Here is a 25705-nt window from a genome sequence, read left to right as displayed (position 1 = left end):
TTAGTTACTTACCATTTTCACTATGTCACAATATGCTGATTCAACAATCACACCACGATTTGTTGAAACATATTCCACCAGTTCATTCAGCGTTGCTCTTTTAATTTCTTTGCTTCTCAAGTCCGACACAGAGTCCAAAAAATCAAACAATACGCAACACTGCTGCAGCTTCTGACAAAAGAGGTCTTGCTGATCATTTGAAGTGGCATCTGAAAAGTGAGGAGGGGGGAGAACAATGACAATTATTTAGGATTCTGTTCTGTGAATTAATGATATACAGAAGTTAACAGGTCTGACATAAGCTCCAATAATGGACAAGAAATACAACGCAACACGCAAAAGACAGAATCCAATGCTCTATCAGCAGTTATAAATTTAAACCAACCTATGTATGTAGCCTCTTGTACCTCTATTCTCACATCAGTATCACTGTACAAAATATTTACTTGGCTACACCAAATGAACTCAGCCATGCTGGGGTTCTTTTGATGAGATAACTGTAAAGAAGGTCCTTTTAACCACAGGGAGCAGCCATGGTTCAATGGTCAAGCACATATACATACGTCAAGCATTTTAATCCATTCAAGGCAGTTTCATATATGCTTAGCAGCAGAGCCCATCCTTTGCATGTAGAAGATCCCAGGTTAAATACTTGTCTTCTCCTTTTTAAAAGATCTCAGGAAACAGGTGTTAGAAAAGACCTTGAATATTAGCTTTCTTCAAAGTAGATAATTCTGAACAAAACTGAATGCTGCTGTGACTCCACATAAGACTTCTAAGGAATGTCTTAAGTTCTGAGATAGGAAGACATGAAAGCCAATGTAAACTCTCCATGCATTTGGGAGCTCTCTTCTTCAAGTGAAATGTGGAATTAGCATTGTACTCTGCTCTAAAAGGACTCCTAGTCCCTTCCAACTATATCAAAAATTTGTTTGAAATATATATAGGAGAAAGAAGATCATTCCAGAGCAGCAGCAGGGTTTGGAAGCTGGTTGTACTTTATGGATAAAATTGAAGAATCAAGTCTATATTGGTCAGAGTGTATTTGAAGCAAGAGAAAACACTTTACACAAAACATGCACGCTCATGTCAAAGATTCTGTAGAAGGCAGTACTAGTGTAGTTAATGGTACAATAAATTCTGACAACAGTACAGCAGACACCACTAGAGATGTAACCCCCTCCTCCCCAAAAATTGGGAAACAAGTCAGAATACTGACTGGGGTAGGTCATAGGGACCATATCACTCCAGTATTGGCCTATCTACACTAGCTCCCAAGTCTGTTTCCAGCCACACAATTCAAGATGCTGGTGTTGATCTTTAAAGCTCTACACATCTTGGGACCAACATACTCAAAGGATAGCCTAGTCCCTTACAACCCTTTCCAATCTTTACAGTGATTTGCCGCCATAGGATTTAGTGATGGCCACAGGCATGGAAAGCTTTAAAAGGGAATTAGACAGATTCATGGAAGATAGGTCTATCAGTGGCTTCTAGCCACTGTGGCTAAAGGGAATCCATAGACTGGAAACATGAAAAACTGAATACAGTGCAAAGGACAGTGGTGGCGAACCTATGGCACTCCAGATGTTCATGGACTACAATTCCCACCAGCCCCTGCCAGCATGGCCAATTGGCTGATGGGAGTTGTAGCCCATGAACATCTGGAGTGCCATAGGTTCACCACCATGGGCATAGGATCAGTCAAAAATAGGAGACACGCTACCAAGAGTGAGCTCCATAGTTCTCGCCTTGATGAATTGTCACCACACCTGATTTTCTTCCACGCAGAGAGGATGCCTCTGGTTTTCTCATTACTCCTATGCCCATCAATTCCATGCAGCCGCAATGAGGTGAGTTCCCCTGTTTTTTCCCATGCCCCAGTCCTTTACATTAAGTCAATTTCCACCACACCATCAGGATGTTTTTTAAGCAACTGACACGCTATTGTTACTTATAACACTGCTGTGTCGTTATTTTCCCTTAATTTCCAACTTTCATTTAACAAAAAAGTTTCTAACCTTTTTCATGGCAGAGATATGCCTTTCCCCTTATTATCTCTGCAACAAAAGGTGCTAGCGACTATTTTTCTTTTTTTTTTAAAAAAAGCTGAGAATCCAAAGGACCTGATAGAGTTTGTTATAAAGCTATAGAAATTCATCAGTCACACATTCCATTAAAACGCCTTCTGATGGCATGGGGAGGGGCTGCCTGTGGCTCAGAGGCAGAGCATCTGCTTTACTTGTACAAGGGCCCAGATTGTTTAACTAGTAGGTGATGAGAAAGACTTCTGTTGGGCCCTGGAGAGCCAGCACCAATCTGCATACACAGTACTGACCAATGATCTGATTCAGAGTAAGGCAACTTCATGTGTATTCACAGGGAGTGGGGCAAATGAAAATTACACCGTAGTGGGGCTGGGAAGGGCTCAGACTTTCTTCCTTTCCTTGCTGTGATTCCTTTCTTAAACAATTGCAGTAACACAAGCTGGGGAAGGATCACAAGAAAGCCAGGGGAAAGTCACATGATACACAAGAGCAACACAGTGCAGGGTGGGAGTGGAAGCAGAAGCTAACCTGAACCACATCTCCAGTGTGGAAATGAGCCTGCTTTACTTATACCTTCTCTCTCTCAACTCCTCTTGCCAGGACCATTGATACCTTTTAAAACAAAACAGTATTCTGTGCTAATCATCTAAAAGAAGATGCTCTGCTCAAATGATATGTCCAGAAATAGAACGCCAGTTGACACTTACATAGGACCAAAAATTATTTTAAGTAACAAACCATAGCTTGCCCATTTCTGACATTCTGCCCATTTCATAACAGTTTGTTGCCAATATTTATTTAAAACAGTCACTTTTCCATTTTGCAGAGCTCAAGGCAACTAGCAATGTAAGTAAAATAATATAAAAAACACATAAGACAGCATAACTTAAGTTCAGTTATGACTGATGATGGAAAGTGAGGAAGCCAGCCACACTCCTCTGGCTTGTTATTTCATAATGGTGGGCTGTCACCAGAAAGGTTCTCTCTCATGTGCCTACGAGATGACCTTTTCTGATTGGTGGGACAGTCAGAAGGCCCTCTCCCTTTAATCTTAGTTCCTGGGCAGAAACACATGGGGGAAATATATCAGTGGAGTATTTATGGAATCTCCTTTGAACAGTTTAATAACTTTAAATACTTGGGGGTAACTTTTAATGAAAAATTAAGCTGGAAACTGCACACAACAATCACAAGAGCGACACCGTTAACATCAATTGGAGTCATCTTGAAATTTTACTTTACTAGTGGTAGTCTTTTATCAGAACCAGCAATAAAGCTGGGTAAGGTAGTTCCCCAAATTTTATATGGAGTAGCAGTTTGGAGGTGGAATGAGACTTTGGCAGCAAGCTCGGAAGTAATTCCGAATAATTTTTTCCAAAGGATCTTGGCCGTACTCAAGGGGGCTTCAGAGGCCATGATGTAGGCTGAACTGGGTGTTTCCTCTGTGAAATGTTGCATCCATGCTGCCTTTTTGCAATACTGGAAAAAACAAAGCAACATAACTACAAACTTGCTGTCCAATCAATGTTTCAAAATGATGGCATAAGAAAATTCAACCTGAATAGCTTATTTCAACAACATTCTAAATTGGTACACTACCACACATGGCCCATTAGATCCTACTTTACCAGGATCTACAATCTGAGAGAGTGATATTCCAATGTGATGCTGCAAAAGGTAGTTTAACCATCTCCCAGTTAAAATTATCTCCATAGATTAAAAAGACCATATTAGAGTCTCTTACCTTACTAACATCACTCAAACCAGCCTCAGAACAGGTTTTACATCGTTCCTTTCTCAGACCATGACATTACCCTATTTAGCAGGACACTATATTCAAACGCTAATATTCTTGCGTTATTGGAACTGAAGATTTAATTCATTTTATATTTTTTGCCTCTTATATGCAAAACCTACAGCCAAAGATTTGGACAAATTTTAGGCAGAAGTAATCTTGTAGACAAACTGGTCATGCTGTTATCTGACAATTATCCTTTTATTACTCACCCTTCTGACAATTACCCTTTTTGCTCTGGCTGCCAAAAAATGGTCCAATTAGGTACAAAAGTGTAGCATGACTTGGATACTTGATTTTTCTATGTTGTGAGATTGTAGCACTATTCAAGATATACTATTTTAATTATCAAATTCCTCTGTTTTTAAATTTAAATTTTATACTCTTGTGGATAATTATAATGGCCCATGACCAGAAACAAAAAATTTGACTTGATTTGACATGTGCAAAGATGGTTGTAGAGAAGTGCTGACTAGCCACTTCTCAAACGTGAGTCAGGATTTGGGTTGCACAAAAGACTGAGAGGCAAAAATTGAATAAAGTAAAATATTTGTTAAGGTGCATTGAGTATAGCACATGCTCAATAAACAAAATAACAGAAAAATAACTACAGATTAAAATAACATACATAAAACAGCGTCGCTTCAAAACAAAAAGCAAGCAAAGCGAGAGACTAAAAGTATTGCTGATAAGACCTGGCCAGCAGAGTCTAACAGCTTTTCAAGAGGAGTATAGCCCTGACCAAGACAAAAGAGATCTCAAGTCCCCGGTCTGTCTTTTTACCAACCCAGAGAGCCTCAGTCTCATCAGGATTAAGTTTCCACTTGTTCACACTCATCCAGTCCATTATGACTCCAAGCACCAGTTCAAAACAATATATTTTTTTCAAAATTAGGTGGAAAAGAAAGGTACAGCTGGGCATCATCCAAAAATTGGTGACACTGCAGCCCATATTTAATAGTCTCATATCAGCTTATCTCAAAAGGTATGATGACAATCAAGACTTTTCTTAAATACTTAAATACTTTCTCTAGCAGTTCTCTGCTTTCTTCAGGTGGATGCAAGGTACAAAGATAGTAACTAAGACTTTAAAAATGGAATATATTTCTAATAGCTGCAGTTGCACAAGAAATGGTCCATGAGATTATAAGTATCATGTTACCTTGACAACCTGAATTTTAGTATCTGGTATACATATATAACTGGCATGTTATACATAAATAAGTACATTTAAGGTTCATTCTAGTCATTGGTCTGCAACTATGAGAGGAGCTCCTAACATGTGAAGACGGATGACAATCTCAGTGCCAGGTCTACTATTGTCAGTAGAATAAACTCTCAAGTATGCTCAAGAAGCATCTTAAGTACTCCAACTTAGCCAAATGCCTATCCAGAATGCAATTCATTTCATGATGGACCACATCATGGCAATTCAAGGAACCTGACAGAAACATGATGGAGAGGCACCAACCCCCTCTGTTCATCTCTCACCTTGAAAGCCCTACCAGGCTGCCAGGCTGGCTGTGATCTGACAGCACTTGCCACTACCACACTGTACCCATCATTTTATTTTGTTTGCTGGCACATTTTTATGCCATCTCTCCAGAACAAAGCTATCTAAACTAGCTCAGAAGTAAAACATCACACTATAAAACATTTATAATTAAATAGCAGCCAAATGCAGATACAGCAACCCAGACTAGAAACCAGAAAGTAGCATGACCAACTGGCAAGCAAAGGATCGATAAAACACAAGCAAGGTCAGCATATACTATAAAACATGACCAACCACCAACCCCCAAAGATAGCCAGGAAAATTTAGGAACCTAGTTAAAAGCCTGGGCAAATAAAGATCTTAATTCAGGACAGAAATGCCAAAATGGGAGAAAAGGGGTATCAGTGGTGGGAGAAAAGGAGTATCAGTGGTGGGATTCAAATAATTTAACAACTGGTTCCGGTGGTGGGATTAAAATAATTTATCAACTGGTTGTTTACAAGCACCATTTTAACAACCAGTTCTACTGAAGTGGTGCAAACCAGCTGAATCCCACCACTGGGTATCACTACTGAAAAATCCCTGGTTGCACTTTGCCTCATTCCTTGGACACAGGAACAGAGAGGATAGTTTGGATGGAGATCTACTGAATTGTGTGCGAGGAGGTAGTCAGTCCTTCAAGTACTCTGGTACTAAACTAGTTGGAGCACTAAAAAGGTAAGAACCTGCACTTTGAATTGTGCATTGAGAACAATCAGCTAATGTAGATTTTTTTTAATGGAGGGAATATGCTTTCTGTTTCCAATTCTTGACCTGGCCATAGTGTTCTGTAATAACTGACACTTCAGGAAAGTCTTTAAAGGCAAACAACACATTTCTGGAGCCTGGATCACCATAGTCAAATCTAGCTTCTCAAAGAGTTGCAGCTGGCAGATGAAGCTGCTGAAAGATACTACATGCCATGTGGAAACCTGAGATTGTAATCATTAGTCCAGACAAAGCAGCTGATTTTTAAATGCCACTTTTCTCGATCAAGTGCATTGTCTGGTTGCAGGCATGTAACTTTCAGATCCACACTGATGGTATCTTGCCATCATTGCTTTGGTTGTCCAAGTGGCCACCGGCCAGTAACCTCAGTGTGATAGGTGATGCTGGTAACAATATTCGGGGCTGCTTGTTAGACATGGCCAAACCAGCACAGTCGCCTCTCTCACATTTTTGCCATGATGGGCGCGATGCCAAATTGTTGTCGGGCCATGTCATTGGTGATGTGGTCGAGGAGGGATACACCCAGTGTCCAGCGAATCATGCACATTTCCATGATGAGGAGTTGTCGCTCAGCCGCTTTCATTACAGGCCAGAGCTGATGGGAATTGTAGTCCATGAACATCTGGAGGGCTGTAGGTTGGAGACCCTCTGCTTTAGAAGGAATTTTATTTACATACACTTTATTTACATACTATGAACCTAACAAGCCCATAGCCTGTAGAAACTAGAGATGCCATATCCCTGAGCTGTCCAAATTCATACTGCCCACCCACAACAGCAGTCAATTTTGAGACAGGATACTAAAACTTCAAAACAGACTTGCCACCCGTAGTCACATACACAACAGGAAGAGGCACAGAGGAAGTTTGCTGGTTTAGAACAGAGTATTCAACCAAACTAGGACATAATTCCACGAACACACAATCTCTACCTTCTTCTGTTTACTATATTTGCTTTTGGAGCACATAAGGGAAGCAGCTGATCCAAGGCCCCATTCTCAGTTACTTCAGTTTAAAAAAATCTTTGTGCACTTAATTAGAGGGATTCAAGTGGAAACAGAGTAGAAGTGCATGTTAAGACACTCAACCTCTCTCATATCTATCTTTGTGACTTTTAGAATAGAGTATTAGAAAAGGCAGACTCGCTTTTTTATCTTCCTGATAAGGGATGTTCAGAAAGGATATGCTGCCTCAGAAGGTGGTGGGGTTTTCAGCTGGATATATCAACGTGAAGATACAGATAGCTGTTTCTGAAATTCTGAACAAAAGTCAAACCTGGTCGTGGAAAGTCTTAATGTTGCACTTCAGTGTTATAACTCTGGTGAAGGGGTTTCTGCTTGTATGTTACAGGAAATTTGGCTGTGATCACTTTGGCTGTGATCTCAAAACAAATCTAGGCTAGTCCAGATAAAGATATCTGAACAATACTAGAGAGTATAGTATGGTAATCTCTTTGGAGCTTTTTAAATAAAGGTTGGATGGCCATCTATCAGGAGTGATTTCACTATGTATTCCTGCATAGCAGGGGGTTGGACTGGATGGCCTTGTGGTCTCTTTCAACTTTGGAATTCTATAGCAACAGGGAAAGCTCTTCCAGAGAACAGATATTTTGGTTGCTGACCTTGCTGAGAGGATTGTCCTCCACCAACTCCCACTCTTTCTGAACCATCTGAATTTATCAATCAATCTCCTCATCTGATCTGAATGAAGAAATATGGATTGCCTAGCCTGGGGGTGCGTTTGCAGACAAGAACAGATTTTGCTGAGACCTGGGTTCTCACCCAACTGGGATGACTGCCACTTCAGCCAGACATAGGTGGTGGGAGAGAAGAACATCTACTCATCTATGTCTTTTCCTGGAGACTCGTATGGGCTTTTTGGCTCTTTCCTCCCTGACGCTAGTGGATACAGAGTCCCTCCCCAACTGAGCCATGTTCCCAGTGGCCATGGCTTCTCACTTCAATCGCAGCTCCAGATGCTGAGGTCTGTGGAACCAAGGCCAGAGGAAGGCCTGTAGGCCTTCCCCACTGTACTATGTTGGGGGTCAAGCTGCACCTTGCTCCCTCAAACACTTCTTGGCCTGTGGCTCTGCTTTGGAGCTCTGTTTTTTTTTTGTCAGTAAGCCATTATTGGCATATTTTGGAGCTCTGTTGTGGCATGGAGATGAGGCACAAGATCCTGTAGAGCCTTTTAGCTTCACAGCTAGCAAAATATGACTCCTCTGATGATGCCACTCCCTCGGAGGCTTCCAGAGGCAAACTGGCATTGGCTGCCAGCCCAAAGATCGTCAGACAGAGACAGACAAAAGGGGTTGGGAGGCAGCAAGATACAAGGCGGGAAATATTTTAATTGTTTTTAAATACAAAGAAGGGTAAAGAAAAAATAAGGGATGAAAAAGCACACAAAGAAAGATCTTTCAACTCAATCGCTCAGTAAAACAGCCTAGTCCCATGGAGCTTTGAAGATCCATGAACTATCTTTAGGAGACAGGAGTCAGAAAAGAATAGGATGGGCGCTTCCCTCCGCACTGGTTGTTGAAAGAGCAACTCATTTCTTGCCTCCTAAGATGCTGCACCCAAGTACGACAGGATGTCTTCCTTATCTCAAACAGAAATAGACTATCACCCGAAAAGCCTTTCCACAATTGCTGATGCATGGGTATAGAGTTAACTATTTTAATGAAGTTTATAGTCATTGAATTAATTTGATTTTGTGTGAAAGAATGACATGGCGTAAACTGTAAGTAGGGCTCTAGACCACATAAGGACAACGATCAAGAGCAATAGTTTATTTCCATCTGTTTGAAGCACAAGTCTAAATTTAATCAACATAGCTACAATCTAACTCAACATGAAAGCAATAAACATGGAAAAAGAAATCCAATACTAAGCTGGCACAGAAGATGCAGAAGACTTAAATAGAAAAGTTCTTCATGGGAAGACTGTCAATGGAGTCTATATTTAGCAATTACTGTTCACAAAAACTTACTTTAAAAAAACACCAACCATTCAAAGGATAAGAGAACTCAAGAACTTAAACAACTCAAGTCAAAAATAGTTCTGTTTGGAAGATATGGAATCTGGCATTGCTATGTGAAAACATTTAATACTACTTAATTGTTCTTTGAAAGTCTACATCCTGAAAACTCATCATGAAGTTTCTCTTCTTATTTCTAGAAAATGAGTTTAAAGCTGGATTCCTAAATACTCTTGAGAGGGAAAGTCTGTGCTAAGCAATTGGCATGCAGTGTAAAGCGGATTTAGAACTGAAATGTAGGCATCTGCATTTAGAAAGTAAATAATCAAAATATGATCAAAGGGTAACTAACTTAAATATCAGTTCTGACTTTCAGATCCAAACTATGCCATATTAGGCTATCTTTCTCTGGTAGTGCCACAATGTCTGCAGACACATTCTTCTTTTAGTTTCCATTTCCATGACCATCTTTAAATTTCCATTTTTCATGTGGGGACAAGAGTTTGTGGAAAAGCAGCAAAGAAAGAGATAGACTCAGCAGTGACTGCTGGGCATACTGTTTAACCAGAACACCAGATCTAGTATTACTTGCTATACTACTAAGATTTAGGTGTTAGCCAAATTGTAGCCAAGGACAAATGTTTTTGTTTGCATGCACTTAGAACAGGGGGGAGATACAGAGGTTTCTAACAACAATTAAGTCTGGGACTTTAAACAGAGGTAAGCACTTGTTAATGTATAGTTCGCATAGTAGAAAAGCTTGGAGATGGAAAATTTCCAAAAATTTTGAAGCCAGAGGGGAACAAACACTTTTTTCTGGAGGGGTTGGGGGAAATGGAAATTTGGGGGGGAAACTGAAATATATGCAACACTTGCTATTCTAGCAAATCTAAACTAATTTTATTGTTTTAACAACACAAATTCAACTTTTATAACTTCTTTAGTGTATTTGAAACATTTATTAAATGTTTGAAATATTTATTAAATTGAAAAGCTATAAATGCTTTTCTACAAGCAAAATTGTTTAAATGCCCAATATTTAAGAGAAAATGGAAAGCTGATACTCCTTATGCTATCTTAGCCTATATACCTGAATTTTTGCTATCTAAAAAGTAGTTAATCAGAAGCACAAGCTTTGTGTTAAGTAACATAAACTATATTATTTGGTCAGAAAGAAAGGGACACACAAAGGAGAAATAATATTTGCACAGCTAGATGTAGTTCTAGCCAAATGCTGTTTTCTTCCTTCTGTAGCTACTGGTTAGAGCGCTCAGTCCTCAACAAAACTTAGGCGAATTCCGCATGGGCCAAAAAAGTGGTGTGAAAACGATGTACAATGATTTAAAGGGGTGTAAAAGGGTTTACACCGTTTTCACACCGTTTTCACACCACTGTTTTTGGCCCATGCGGAATCCGCCTCACAGAGCTTTTCTCTGAGGCTTTGGTGCAGTTTCTGCCCCACTTCATTCTGATCTTTTCCCTTCAAGCAAAGTAGGGGAATAAGCTATTTGATACCCAATCTGGGGTATATGTGTCACAGACCTTTTCAACATGCACAGCTTACCAAAGTTTTCCCACTGGTCAAACCTTGTGATTTGGAAATGTTTTCTGTAAAATCACTCTGCATACCTCCTTTACCGCCCTTGTTTTGGGTTTTTTCTCCTTGTCTCTTCAATTGCAATTATTCCACATACTACTGCTGAAATTAATTATTTCTGATGGTGGCAGGATGTCATCCATGACATAAAAGAAAAACCCTAACCGTTTTTTTCTTTTGTGCAGGTGTCCAGTTACATTTTGAAGAGGCAATTCAAAAATGTCTCAGCCTGCATTTTTACTATTGAAAACTAATAACCCAAAATGGATGCTAAAACTACTCCTGGAGCAGGCACCATTACCTGAAGAAACAGAAACATGTAGTACAACCCCCACACACAAAGAACCAAATTTTACAGCCAAATCTGAAATGCAGTACTGTATGATTGTTACTGCAGCAGTCCTTGATTACATGCAGCGTAGGAACAGATACCTTTATTGGCATACAATTACTACCAGTACTGTCGAAGGCTCTTACGGCCAGATTCAACTGGTTGTGGTGGGTTTTCTGGGCTGCGTGGGCGTGGTCTGGTAGATCTTGTTCCTAACGTTTTGCCTGCATGTGTGGCTGGCATCTTCAGGGGTGTATCACAGAGAAAAGTCTATCTCACACTGTGTCATTATGAGGGCAGCAGCGTGAAACAGACTTTTCTCTGTGATACACCTCTGAAGATGCTAGCCACAGATGCAGGCGAAACGTTAGGAACAAAATCTACCAGACCACGGCCACACAGCCCGGAAAACCTACCACAACCAACTACCAGTACTCTTTTCAATCATCCCCAGCTTCTAAATCTCTCTCCACCCTAACATTAGTAGTTTGACATGTAATTGACAAAGCTGATTTAATCAACCATGCTAGTTTATAACTCTGCCGGAACATTAAAATCACAAGTTTTATGAAGTGGTGGGATTCAAACATTTTAACAACAGGTTCCAATAGTGGTGGGATTCAAATAATGACTGTTAAAAAGTATTTTTAAAATATTTTTAATATCACTTTTTATTTTAAGTATTAAAAATATTAATACTTAATAAAAATATTTTAAGTATTAAAAAAGTGATATTTTAAATTTTAACAGGTTCTACAGAACCTTCGGAACCCCCTGAATCCCACCTCTGGATGTGAAATTAACAAAGCTGATCCAGTTGACTTTGTTAGTGTCTCTGCCTGAATGTTACATCACTAGTTCAATATGACAAACAGAAAAAAAATTAGGAGGAAGGGAAGAAAAAATGGGTGAAGGAGAGGATGAGCAACTACACAGGGGTGTGGATAAGGGCTAGGGGTCAGGTGGGGTGGAGAAATAAAGACTTTCAACGATCACATGTTCAAAGGAAACTGGCATCAAAGCAGATTGAAAAAAATCACAGTATAAATGTTCAGGAAAATAATGGAGAAAAAATGAAGAGGAAATGTTTCCAAAACCAAACGGAGGAAAAATGTGGAATTAAAAGGGGAAAAAGTAACACTTGGCAGCAAAATACATCGTAAACAACTTGTGCGGAAAAGGCCGTAGTGGTTTGAGGAAGAAGAAAAAAGGTCAACTACAAGAAGGCAGTTGATTCAAAGAGGGCCACAGAGGCAATTATAGCCCTGCATGCTGCCCTCATAAAGATCAGGTATCCCAGGTACAATAAATCCATCTTTTATTGAAGGGCTGTCTACATCTACAACACATCCCACACCTTGTCTTCAAAAGTATTTCATTAATTCTTCAAGGCAGAATATTTCATAGAATTCTTTTCAGTACTTCCCAAAATTTCTAAGGGCTGCCATTCTATTGATGGTGCTGGCCAAGAAGTCACAGAGGAGTGTTCTTGTATTCCATCCCTCCTCTCTCCCATGCACAACAGGCAGCCCGCTTTGAGAGCAGAGCCTGGTCTTTCAACCTTCACGCAGGCAGAAATATAAGTACACACATGGCCTGGTGAGACATCCCTATTAATATCAGATCTCTTCCGGGTTCAAAGAAGACCTTTACACATGGGTCCATACATTCATGTGTACCAAAGGAGCTGGGACAAGTTCTTAAAAAAAATACAAACAGCATGCAGAGAAGGAAGCAAAGCCCAGCCCCACCCCTCCCCACCTTATCTTACTATGATCTTCCACTTGAGGCATTTAATTTTCTCAATAGATAACAGGAAGTTAAGCAAGGCAAAACCAGGAAGAAACATACCAACATGAGCTGCTAACCAGTGTGGAAGGGTATGGTAGTAAATGTTTTAGTACCTGCATCACAATCCTGCCAATGGGAAAGGAGAAAAGGTATATGGAGAAGGATTATATACTTTTCTTACTAGGTGTGATCACATCTTTGATCCCAAAATGCACACTGATATTCTCCATTAGAAACATGATTTCTTTAGGCTTGTACATCTACGAGAAGAAGCAGAATTGCGACTGCCACAGGAAAATCTGCATTAATTGCAGGTTGCAAGCCAAAGAATATTTGGAACATTATCAACCCTGTCACGTGCATGCACAAAGTGGTTATTTCCCCCAATTTTACCATTCCCTGCTCCCCACAGCCTAAACTGCAGTACTTATCACGCAACAGTAACTCACTTGCAACACCTACTCCACAAGCAAATGCAGCCCATCAGGGATTTCATAAGCTTCCCCATTTTGCTATTTGCCTATCTGGCAGGGCTTGGTATATTGGGTCACTTTCATCCTAGTGGGCCAAAAACTATGAAGGCTTGTTTATGGTAAGCACTTATTTAAAAAAAAAACCATGTGGATAATTACAAGATACAGGGGTTGCAGGACAGAGCAGTCAGGAGTAAGTTCTACTGTATACATGGATGTGTTGTGCATGTCTGCAATAGATTGTTTTTTGCAAAGAGATCAAGATCATGCTACTGCTAACTCATTTGTTTAACCTATCTCATCATACATTCTTTAATCAGTGTTATTTACAGCCTATTCTGCTCAAACAGAATGGAAGTTGAGAAGTCATTGGTGCCTTCTGCAAGTTTGTACTTCAATACATCTTAACTACACATTACCAGAGAATGCCACAGCACTAGGCAGTAAGGCCTAGCACAATTAATTGAAACATCATCAGCTATAATACTTTAGGAAAATCACAAAACAAAAGCCAATAATTATGTAAAACATAGTCCTGATAAGGCCTAAAATATTCCTGAAAACATATCTAGAATGCACAAAGTAAACAAATTTTGCTTTAGATTAATCCCCAGCCATTATTTCTACTCATCATCAACTTCTTCCCCTTCCCTGTGGCATATACCAAGAAAGGGGGGGGGGGGGAGGTATTGGCAGTTGGCTGTCACTTCTGCAGGAGGGACAAGAAATGTCTGTTTCTGCCCAATGAGAAAAAGAATCCAACCCCTCTCTCCCCTGAGTTCACACATAAAAAAGGAAGGGTATTTTTTTTCTTTGCCTTTACACTAAGAATTTTTGCAGAACACTTCCTGCTCAGTACATGGAAGTACATGTCCCAGATATGCAGATCACAGGTAGTTACCAGAAGTAGAGACTAAAACAAAATACCATTTTCTAAAACAAAAGACCATAAATTCTAATACATTTACATTCAAAATATGATTTAACACATTACAGGAAATATTAGTGAACTATGGACACATTTGCAGAATCTGGATCCAGTTCATGGCAAACTAGGATGTTACTGGAGATCTCTAATATAAAAGAACATATCAAACACCTCTAATCGATCTGTTAATGAGAATGCAATTAAGATTTAATATCAGAATAAATGAACAGCCATAGCAAGGGCATTCATGAACTTGGATGAATATGATATAATATACTCATGCCTGTGGGTCTCCTCATAAATCAGATTGGATGCAAATTAAATTAAATAAGGGTCCAACTGCATAAATACACAAGTTAGACATTTCCTTTTTCCTACCCCAAACACACATATTTTATGGAACCAAGGTCAATAGTGGTTCTTTCTTATACCTCTCCATACCATACTCATGGGGTGGGGGTGGGGTGCACACATACACACAAATGAATTACAGGGTAACAGCAGGCCAACAGTTAATCTAATGAGCTTCAATCTAATTTGTAATGCTGGTAGTAACTGTGGATTACTGACCTGGCCCTGCCTTTGACCCTGACCTGGCCTTGACTAGAGCCCTGACCTGGATAGCTCAGGATAGCCCAATCTTGCCAGATCTGGGAAGCTAATCAGGATAGGTCTTGGGTAGTATTTGGATGGGAAGCCACCAAAGAAGTCCAGGGTCACTTGTAGAGGCAGGAAATGGCGAATTACCTCCCAACCATGTTTTGCCTTGAAAACCCTATGAGACCACCATAAGTCAGCTGCAACTTGACAGCACTTTCCACCCACCACCAGCTGTACATTCCCCATGTACATTAAGTAAAGTCCCACTGAAATTAAACCTAAATATATTTCAAGTGAGTTTTCAAACATTTTCCATGATACTACCGTGTTTCCCCAAATATAAGACAGTGTCTTATATTAATTTTTGCTCCCAAAGATGCGCTATGTCTTATTTTCAGGGGATGTCTTATTTTTCTGTGTTCTGTTCGTCGGGCATGCTTCCAAACAAAAACTTTGCTATGTCTTACTTTCAGGGGATGCCTTATATTTCGCACTTCAGCAAAACCTCTACTATGTCTTATTTTTAGGGGATGTCTTATATTCGGGGAAACAGGGTATTGTCTGATCTTTCCTCTCCACTTGAGCACAGATTGTATGTTCTTGGAGCAGGGGATCTGCCTTTTTGTTTATTCTTTTTCTCTTTCTTCCTTTCTCCTCAAATAGGAACCCAAGGAAGCTTACATGTTCTCTTCTCCTCCATTGTGTCCTCACAACAGCCCTATAAGGTAGGTCAGGCTGAGAGCGTATGACTGGCCCACTGTCAACCAGCAAGCTTCCATGACAGAGTGTGAATCAGAATCTGGGTTTCCCAAGATGCTAGTCTGACAATATATATGTTAAATAGCATATTTAGATAGCAAAAATTAGATAGCAAAATTGCGAGTACAACAATTTAGAAATATCTGCAAAACAGTGCAGCTTCTATCAACCAATTATTAGCATATTAGAAAATAACTGTACTCCAGCACTACTACATATCAGTGCCTGCATCAACAGGGCACCCTCACTCAAGACAGCCCAGCCTATTCCCATTTCATCAGTTTTCCGAAATTAAGCAGGATCAGCCCTGATTAGTGCTTGGATGGGTGACCATCAAGGAAGCCCAAGGCAGCTTCATAGGAGCAGACAATGGCAAACCACCCATGTTCGCCTCTTGCCTCGAAAACCCTCTAGGGATGCCCTAAATCAGCTACAGCTTGAAGGCACTTTCAGCCCATTGCTAGTGCTTGTTCTCTGAGGAGTATGTATGGTATACCAACATTTGTGATGACTATGGATTCACCAGTCCTGCTGGACACATTTCCCTCTAGCCTTACCTACCTCCACTTTCCAGAGGCAGGAACATAAGAACATAAGAACTAGCCTGCTGGATCAGACCAGAGTCCATCTAGTCCAGCACTCTGCTACTCACAGTGGCCCACCAGGTGAGAAGAAAAATAAACTCAAAATCCAAAGATCTGCCATGGATGTACTGCCACCTTGCAAAACTGTATAACACCCATTAACCTCCCATTTTCAAAAACAATCAGAGACACAGTAGCTTATACAGGAGAATTCTTTCCCTAAGACTTTCTCAACTATTAGTATGGCGCAAAAAAAAAGTTTCAGAGTTGACAAAATTTAAACTGATGCACTACTGAAGTTGAGTTTCTTACACTGGCATAATTTTTAACACAGACTTGTGAGCTGGCCACATTTCCCAGCCTGTGGAATGCAACACTATGAACCTGTGAATGTCAACATAAATTATGTATGGGAGCCATCTATAATTAAGGGCTGCTCCATTCACAGCGGCAAATTTGTACACAAAAGGAACTTGAGTGTGTCATAAAATGTGACAACCCTACTAGCATACAGATTACTATACATAAGTGTACTGAAGAGTTGCATGTAACTAATGCCTTTCTTTGAAAACTACTTTTCAATCACAAGGTCTTTAAGAATAAATATATAATATTGACATAAAACACCTTCAGATAAGACCTGTGGTCAAAGCATGCTTTGGATTCTTGCACTAATTCCAACCAGAGGCCAGAAAAAAAGGATTTTAAAAAAATTCACAGAAGTAAATGGTTGATAGTTAAAACAACGCTATGACCTTTTGACAGTCTGAACATCCATCAGAGAACTTCTCCAAAAACAAACTTCAACACAAGTATTTCAGGTTCTGAATGAAAGAAATCATGAATCCATTGAGACACTACAAAGGCAGGACAGATGGCAAGCATAAGACTATCTGTAATTTTGTAGGTTTATGCCACATCAGAATAGTTCCCTGCCCCCTCAAAACCTCAAGAACCCACCCCCACCCCCCTCAGACCGAGCAAACATACCAGATCCTTCAAACAGGGTAAAACAAGCCTTTAATACCAAGGGCTCAGACAAGAAGCCATGACGAAAAATGCAAGATCCTCAACATGCAAGAAAGCTGTTAATCCCCCACCCCCTTTTAGTAAAATGCTAAACAACCCGTTTGACGGCGAAGTTGACAGGACCAAGCTGGGGGAGGGAATAGTAGCGGGGCATCAGGCCAAGGGGCAGGAGCTTCCGGGCAAGAAGAGACCCGGTTTTGCAGTATGTGAGAAAGCAGCGAGAGCAGTTGGAGAAGGAAAGCAGCCGCGGGCGTAGGAAGGGCACGCGGCGCTTGTTTTGGCTTTTTCCAGCGGCACCTGCAGCCCGAGGGCAAAGGCGCTGCCTGCCGCTCCCGCGAGCACCACGTTACCTTTGAGCTGGGGCAGCGGGGCGAGGTCGGCTTGGCTGCTCTGCGTGCGGAACTGCGAGGAGCCCTGCGGCCGCTTCTGCTTCTGAGCCCTGCGCACCGACCGCCGCGTGAAGCCGTCCACTTTCTCCGCGGCCGAGATCGCCGTCGACATGGCCGAGCCCGCAGAAGACGCCGGGGGGGGGGGGGGCAAAGACTGCCTCTTCGCTGCTCTTCAAGCATAGATCTCACCCCCTCACGGCGAGGAGGGGGGCGGGGGGAGGCACCTGATCGAAGACCCCCGGCGAGGACAGGAGGGAGACGCTTGATCCAGCAGCAGCAGCACCGAGGAAGGGCGGCGGGGGGTTCCCAGACCCAAACAGCCCTTTTTGACCAAACACCGTGGAGAAGGGAAAAAGCTTCGTAATTACGACCGCCAGGAAAGGAGTAGCTTGCAAACTAGGCTGAGAAACCTCAAGAGCTTCCAATAAAAGGGGGTAAGGGGGACAAACAACAAGTAAAGTGAATTGGAACTCGTAGTAAGGCGTGGGGGGAGGTCCAAAATCCAGGATTTTGGATCCTCTTAATCCAGGATGGAGTCCCCCATGTAATCTCCCGCGTTCGTCTCAATCGGAAGGAGCCACCATGACGAAAACAAAATAACTTTACTCCAGCGCACGAGCGCCTCCTCCGCTGCCCGCCCGCAGCAAACTTTGTCGGGGCTCCGGAGGTGTCAGAGGCGCTGTTCTGTTTCTCAGCCGGGCTCGCTGGGGTTGCCTGGGCCGCCCCGCCAAGAACTCGCTGTCATGAGCCGCAGCTGAGCGGAGACCCGGGCGAGGGAAGAGGGCGGCCGGGCTGCAGCCGCCTCAGCCGCCTCCGGGAGCCCCCCGGGCTTCTTCCGCCAACATCTCCTCACTCGGCCGTCGCGCGCCCCATCCCCTCCCCCCTCCGGGCTTAACTTCTTCTGGGACGCCGCTTCCTCTTCCGCCGAGCCCGTCCGCGCGCCCCGACGTAACAACAAGGAACGAATCTTCCGCTCAAGAACAAGCGCGCAACTTACTAGAAACGAACGAGCCACAAGGACGACCGAGTTCCAAAAGGGGGCGGGGCCGAACGAGGAGCACCGGGAGGGGAGGGAAGGACGGCGCAGAAGGTGGTTGGAGGAGCCCGGCGTAAGGATAACTGGCAGGAGCAAAACTAACCAATCAGGAAACAGAAGCTCGCCAATTATTCAGGAGCCAGGACCTGCCACAGCTCTGCCTTAGGAATTCGAGAGAGTGACAGCGGAATTGTCCAACGCGGGAGGCTGAAGCGAGGAGCGTCAAGCCAAGCAGGTGAAAGAAGATGATTCTGTGAGTATCGGAGTGGAATGAGCGGACAGCCAACGGAGAGCGAGGAAAAGGCTGAAGACGAGCCTTGAGTGCCTGCGCGCTCGCTCGAGTCTGGAGTTGATTCCATGCGCTGTGTGGCCGTGAAGGTAGAGCAGCGATTCTCTCTCGGGTTTCCGGAATTCCTTGCAAGAAGAAAAAATCAATGATTTCTGTTTAGTACGACTGGTAAGTGATGCTCTGTCCACCTTGGTGGCCCGAATTCTGTTTACTTGTGAGGCCTGGGTAGAAAAAGCCCAGTTACTAATCGGCTGCAGTCCCATTCCCTCTGACTGGGCTCCGTGGAGTTCCTTTATTCTTTTTCTCTTTTTTTCTTCCTTTCTCCTCAAATAGGAACCTGCTGCTGGTTAGGAACAGATTTCTGTAGATTTTCCATTTCTCGGTAGGATTGTAGCCCCATAAACCACCAGCCAAGACCCAGTTATCGGTTTTGCTTTATTCCAGCCGGTAAGGAAAATTTTGCCTGTGGAATATCAGCCTGCCATAAAGCTGTGCTAGGGGAAGCAGTGTCTAGTGATGTCACAGTGTGTGAAAGGCAGGGATGTAGGTATAGATTTGGGGGGGTTCGGGGGCGGGGCCATGCCCCCACCTGCCCTGGGGGCGGGGCCACACCTTCCCAAGCCCCGCCCCAGCCTCAGTGCTTTAAAAAAGCAGCTCTCCGAGGCCAGAAACTGCAGACTCCCCTGTCCCCTCCCCCACTGGGCTTGCAGCTGGCAGTCTCTTCTGCCCTCCCCTCTGGGTAGAGGCGTAGCTAGGGAAAATGGAGCCCAGTGCAAAATCTGAATTCTGCCCCCCTCTCCCCATGGGCGGCCACTGTGATGCTGGAATCCACCCACAAACAGCATCATGTTCAAGGGTGTTTAAACTAGGGAGCCCAGATTCTCCTTTTAAATCCACCTTAAAGGGAGAATCTGGGGTCCCCAGTTAAAACAACATTGAAAGCGATGCTGTTTGGGGTAGATTATCCCCCACCCTGAAACAGCATCACTTTCAACGTTTAAACTGGGGACTTCAGATTCTCCCTTTAAATCCATGCCGAAGGGGGTGGATTTAAAAGGAGAATCAGGGGAAATTTGGAGGGTGCCTGCCGTCAGGGATACAATTGTTAAGCTAGCACCACCAAACTTTCAGGGTATCTTTAGGAGACTCTCTTGATGATACCACCCAGGTTTGGTGAAGTTTGGTTCAGGGAATCCAAAGTTATGGACCCTCAAAGGTGTAGCCCCCATCTCCTATTAGCTCCCATTGGAAACAATGGGGGGATGGGGGCACCCTCTGTGGGAGTCCATAACTTTGGACTCCCTTAACCAAACCTCACCAAACATGGTTGGTATCATCAGGAGAGTCTCTCAAACAATCACTGATATTTTGGTGCTGCTAGCCTAAAAACTGCACCCCCTGCAGGCCAAAAACTGAACGGGGGCGGAGCTTCGGACATGTAATGGGGGGGTTTAAACCCAGGAAAAAAAACCCTTACCTACGTCCTTGGAAAGGGTTCCAGTAGCCATTTTTTCAATTAAAAATCCTATTTGAAACTACAAAGATATGTTCACTCTAAATCATGGGTCTCCACTGTGGTACCCATAGGGGTCATGGTCCTCACTGTTACCCAAAATGGTGGGATGCAACAACCCTCTTTTGTTGTGGAAATTAGCTACAGAGCACAAGGTCGCTTGAGGAGTTATATATATGTATAGTTTCAAATAGGATTTTTAATTGAAAAAAATTAGTGGTTTTTTGGTATTTTTTGTATTTGTAAAGCATTTTTTCAGTTGGGTGCTGTGTGGTTTCCAGGCTGTTACGGCCGTGTTCTAGCAGCATTGTCTCCTGACGTTTCGCCTGCATCTGTGGCTGGCGTCTTCAGAGGATCCTCTGAAGATGCCAGCCACAGATGCAGGCGAAACGTCAGGAGAGAATGCTGCTAGAACACGGCCATACAGCCCGGAAACCCCACAGCACCCAAGTGATTCCGGCTGTGAAAGCCTTCGACAATACATTTTTTCAGTTTTTGGCCTGCATCAAGTTATATATATATATATTAGACAATGGGCAGGGCTAGGTGAGGGTTTTGCCCTGCTTCTGATTGGCCATGGGAGATTAATTGGTTGTGCAGATTTTTCAAAAAGTTGTTTGGGCATCAGCTACCACCACAGCACAAGGTTCTTCACATGTAAGCTGTGGGAATACAAGAAATTTTTTAACAATATGTTCATCTTAAAAGGCATCCTGCTAAACATCGCTTTGGTCTGAAATACTGAAGAATTCCATCTGGAGTTATGTATGTCTTTTCCGCTTAACATTTTGTGGCTTGGCAGGCTGAAGCCTAGGCCCTCAAAATCTAGGGGGCCTCTGGCCAAAGTGTATATTTTTGACACTATCATAGGCTTTTCTTACACATGCTGTCATAATGCACTGTAGTCTCTAAACAACCTTTCAGTAATTTTTCTTGCACTCCATTTCAGAATAATATTGTCTTAAGCTGATGACCCAACACTAGCATTGATTTCTGTATTGATTTTGTTCTTCCAAGACATCACTGAAGTGGACCCCATTTTGTGAGAACACCCCTTCATATATTCCTTTCTAATAACTGCTGAAGATTAATTTTACTTTCTATTTTCAGATTCTTATCCAAGCAAAAGATGAGCAAAATATTTGAAAGTGGTGCTAGCAAGAGGAAGAGACTTGAAAATTATACACTAAAACAGTTAAGCCCAATCACTGCTTTCTTGCATCAGTCACTGACAGAAGCAACAAGTGCCAGCAGTGAAGCAGATACATTGATACTAACACAAGGAAATCAGTGTGATGGGGCTACCCAGCTAACTACTAGCATTCAACCAGAAGAAAAACCTCCCTGAAACAGAAACAGCTAAACAGGACACGGAACAGCAAGCTGATTTTTGAGGAAGCCGCCATGATGCTGGCTCAAAATGAAAATATAGAATTAATTCAAGAGTGTCTTACTGGACATGTAGAGATTAAAGAGCCATAAGAAAATAATGTGGACAATCAGAATTTTAATCTCACACCTGGTAAAGTAGACCAAGTTCAAGATATTTTAGATGTAGTTATAGATGAAACCAAATTTAGATCTGTGTAACAGATGTTTGTTTGTGGACAGAATTGTCACATGAGGAAGAGAGAAGGGCCCTCTCAAGTTCAACATTTTAAGGACCATTTTCAAATTCCAAGCAAATGTACAAAAACCAGTCCAGCTTTTGCACAAAAGCTCTTTTTTATTCAACAAAAGGCAATGAAAAAACATATAGCCAAAAGTGGCTTGTGTATTCTTCATCAAAAGGCCAGATTTATTGCTTTGTCTGTAAACTCTTTCCAAACTTGCATCTTCTGCTACAGCTTTAGCTTCTGAAGGGATGATGACTGGCAAAACTCCTATCTCATCCAGACTCATGAAAACATGGAGAAGCACAGGAATGCCATATTGACCTATCTAACAAGGAAGTGAGGGCAAGTGTTAACTTCATAGCCAGAGGAACAAATAAAAGCAGACCAGTAGTACTGGCAGCATGTCATGGAGAGAAATTGTTGCTGTAATATGCACTCTTGCAGAATGAGGCTTACCATTCAGAGAAGACAATGAACAATTTGGATCTCCAAATAACAGCAATTATCTTGGTCTTTTACAACTAGTAGCAAAATCCATTTTTACTGGCTCATATCAATCAGTATGGAAATTCCAGATCAGGAAATCCCTCTTATTTGTCAAATCTGTATGTGAAAAAATGAGTCCTCATGGAAAAAAAAAGGTTATGGATGCAATTCTGACTGATGTGAAAAGGGTTCACCACTGACATTTCACATACTGATCAGTTGACTTTAATTATCAGATATGTATCACCTGAAGGTGGTTTATCAAGTGAGAGATTTTTAACTTTGTTTGAGCTAAAAGACCACTCAGAGGAAAGCATGGCTTTTTCAGTGTTTAGCTATCTCACTACTGAGCTTGAAATTGACTTTAGAAAACGTTGAGGGCAGTCTTACGACAGTATCATCAACATGGCTGGTAGGTACAACAGTACACAGCAAAAAAAATAATCAACAATTTGCAAGATTTATTCCATGAGCTTGTCATTCTTAACATTTGGTAAGTTGTTTAGCTGTTGATTGCTGCCTTGATGCAGTGAACTGTTCTGGCATTATCAATGAAATTTATACCTTCTTTTCATCCTACACAAAGAGATGGACAGTTCTAAAATTATTTTTGCAACATCAGTCAAAAGTGCCTATTTGTCAGACACTAGGTGGGAGGAACATGCAAAAGCTACAGAAGCTATTTTGGAAAGTTACAGTGCTATCACTGATGCCCTCAATCATTTGTACTCTGATGTTAATAGGAAGGGTGATAACAGATTTCAAGCTAACAATCTTTTGCAGAAAATGGAAGAACTGGAATTTGTGTTTATGCTGCATTTTTGGACCTATGTGCTAGGTGATTTTTACAGGGTCTGCCAAGCCATTCAGAGATCAGAACTGTTCTTAAGAACTTGTGCAAGTTTGTACAGTTCACTTCAGTATTTTTTAAAACAAAATTAGAGAAGATTTTGATGAGCTTGAGCAATAAGCAAAAGTCACCTTGCCAAACGTTAACTACAGGACAGTCACAAGGAGACAAAGACTAAATAAACGGCAAGGAAATGATGGAAGTCACCAGGTACTGATGCCTTAGATGAACTTTCTTCAAGAGATAAGTTTAGGATGAAATCCTTTATTCCTATACTACATGCATTTTAAGCCAGTTTAAGAAGAGCTATAGTGTACAGTGATGTTGCACAAATGTTTTGCTTTCTTGCTAATCTGACAGCATCTAAGGAAGAAATTCTGCAAAGTGTTGAACTGTTGATTGAAGCATACTGAGAAGATGTCGACCTGAAATTTAGTGATGAACGTTTGCACTTTCACATGTATGTGAGACAAAGCCATAGGTCTACAGAAGAGCACACTCTGTCTCAAATTATATACAAGAAATCGTTCAGATGGCCTTCCCTAATGTGGAAGCAGTTTTGCGGCTATTTCTTAGCTTAATGGTCACTTCTGCTTAGGAGATAGATCTTTTTCAAAACTCAAAAGAATTAAAAAATGAATTTAGGGTTACAATGTCTCAAGTGAGGTTGTCTGCATGGAGCATTCTGTGCGCTGAAAGTGTCCAACTTAGACAAACATATTTTGATGAACCTTTTGATGATTTTTTCTATGAGGAAAGCTGGAAACCAACTTTTGTAGTCTTAGTGCAGTGGTGGCGAACCTATGGCACGTGTGCCAGATGTGGCACTCAGAACCATCTCTGTGGGCATGCGCAGACAGTTCATCATATAGGGGGAGTGGAAAATCACCCACCCACACACACACACACACACACATCTAGACTGGCCTTGCTTCTGAGTAAACCCTCCTAGGGTTGTGATTCACCCATTTGAAGCATTGCACGGTTGCTTCACCAAGCTTACTCCTGAGTAACACGCGCCTTGGAGCAAACCGTTTTTTCTAAACTAAAACCTCAGTATTCAGGTTAAATTGCCATGTTGGCACTTTGCGATAAATAAGTGGGTTTTGGGTTGCAATTTGGGCACTCGGTCTCGAAAAGGTTCGCCATCACTGTCTTAGTGTGATGATTGTAGTTCATTTCTTAATATGTATTTTTTAAAATAGGATCTAAAAGTATCACATTGTCACTGTCAGGTAGTCATGATCATGTTATTAACACTTCCCAGGCAAAAACATTTCCCAGGCAAAAAAATTGTAAGCTCAATTTTTTAAAAGAACACAACAGTAAACTTAGAATTTCATTTTCCTACAAAGTCATCTAAATCCGTTTGGCTCTGCCTTTTGCAGCAAGAGTTTTGTTGCAGTGCCCTGTGTCATATTTACAAAGGTTATTGTAGGCTTGGAAAGGCTGGTGACCTCTACTGTAGATGGTGTATTAGAGTAATATGTGAAGACATGTGGAGACCTGCAAGACACATGCCCATTTCTCCCACCTTTGCTTCCTTACCCTACCTTTGCTTATTTTCCCTCTCTCTTCCATGACTGTCATTTTCTCTCTTTTTCTTCCCCCATCCCATCACTCTCTTTTTCTGTCCCCGTCCCCCTCTTGCCCTCTTACTCGCTTCCTGTCCCCCTCCCACTGCAGCAGTGGTGGTGGCAACACTTCCAGCTATACATCTGCTTTCTCCCCGCTCCCACATGCACAGCTGCAATGGCAGTAGTGGATCGCTTGGAATCGCAACAGATCTCCCAATTACAGAGATCAGTTGTAATTCTGGGCAATCTGCAGTCCTCACCTGGTGGTTGGCAATGTCAGTTCCCCTGGAGAAAACGGCTGCTTTAGAAGATTAATTCTATGGCATTATAGCCTGCTGAGGTTGCCTCCTTCTCCAAATTTCTCTCTTCCAAGGCTTTACCCCCAAATCTCCAGGAATTTCACCACCTGAAGCTGGCAACCCTCTATGTAATGGGGAGGTCTGTTGTTATTTTAGGAAATCTCTATGTGCCACCTGGAGGTTGGCAACCCTAGGATAGAAGGGAAAGGGGAGATGCTAATACTGGGGGTGGGAAAAATAAGAGGTGTCCTGCCACTATAACAATGTGTTTAGACTTCTGTCAAGTGGTCTATGTAAGTTTTCCCTCTAAATCAATTTGGAGACTTCTGTTGGTGAAGAGTGCTGTAGCTCAATCATTATCATGATTAATTACTCTGTTCAGATTTCTGCTGTTCCTAGGAGCAGTGGCGTACCTGCCAGAGGGACATGTGGAGTCACATGTTCCGGGATGCCACCCATTTAATCACTTGGTGGTGC

At 42.1% G+C, this 25705-nt stretch overlaps 1 protein-coding gene and 1 long non-coding RNA gene across 2 annotated transcripts in view; one reads left to right on the top strand and one right to left on the bottom strand.

Moving 5' to 3' along the window:
* PPP2R5A (protein phosphatase 2 regulatory subunit B'alpha) overlaps window positions 1-18614 on the bottom strand; it is a 49752-nt gene extending 31138 nt beyond the window's left edge. Inside the window, exons 1-2 of the mRNA XM_048487843.1 lie at window positions 17524-18614; window positions 13-209 (exon numbers count right to left, since the gene is read on the bottom strand). Of these exons, the coding sequence (XP_048343800.1) occupies window positions 13-209; window positions 17524-17674 (348 nt within the window). The 5' untranslated portion in view covers window positions 17675-18614. The remainder of the gene's footprint in view (window positions 1-12; window positions 210-17523) is intronic.
* On the top strand, window positions 18386-24002 carry LOC125428430. The gene is made up of 2 exons (XR_007243834.1): window positions 18386-19055; window positions 21511-24002. It is a non-coding gene; the product is annotated as an uncharacterized LOC125428430 (long non-coding RNA).
* Window positions 24003-25705: the final 1703 nt, after the last annotated feature.

This window comes from Sphaerodactylus townsendi, linkage group LG01, assembly GCF_021028975.2.
Source record: "Sphaerodactylus townsendi isolate TG3544 linkage group LG01, MPM_Stown_v2.3, whole genome shotgun sequence".
NCBI classification, from domain to species: domain Eukaryota; kingdom Metazoa; phylum Chordata; class Lepidosauria; order Squamata; family Sphaerodactylidae; genus Sphaerodactylus; species Sphaerodactylus townsendi.
Note: the sequence above shows the minus strand (reverse complement) of the source record. Positions and strands in the feature narration are given on the sequence as shown.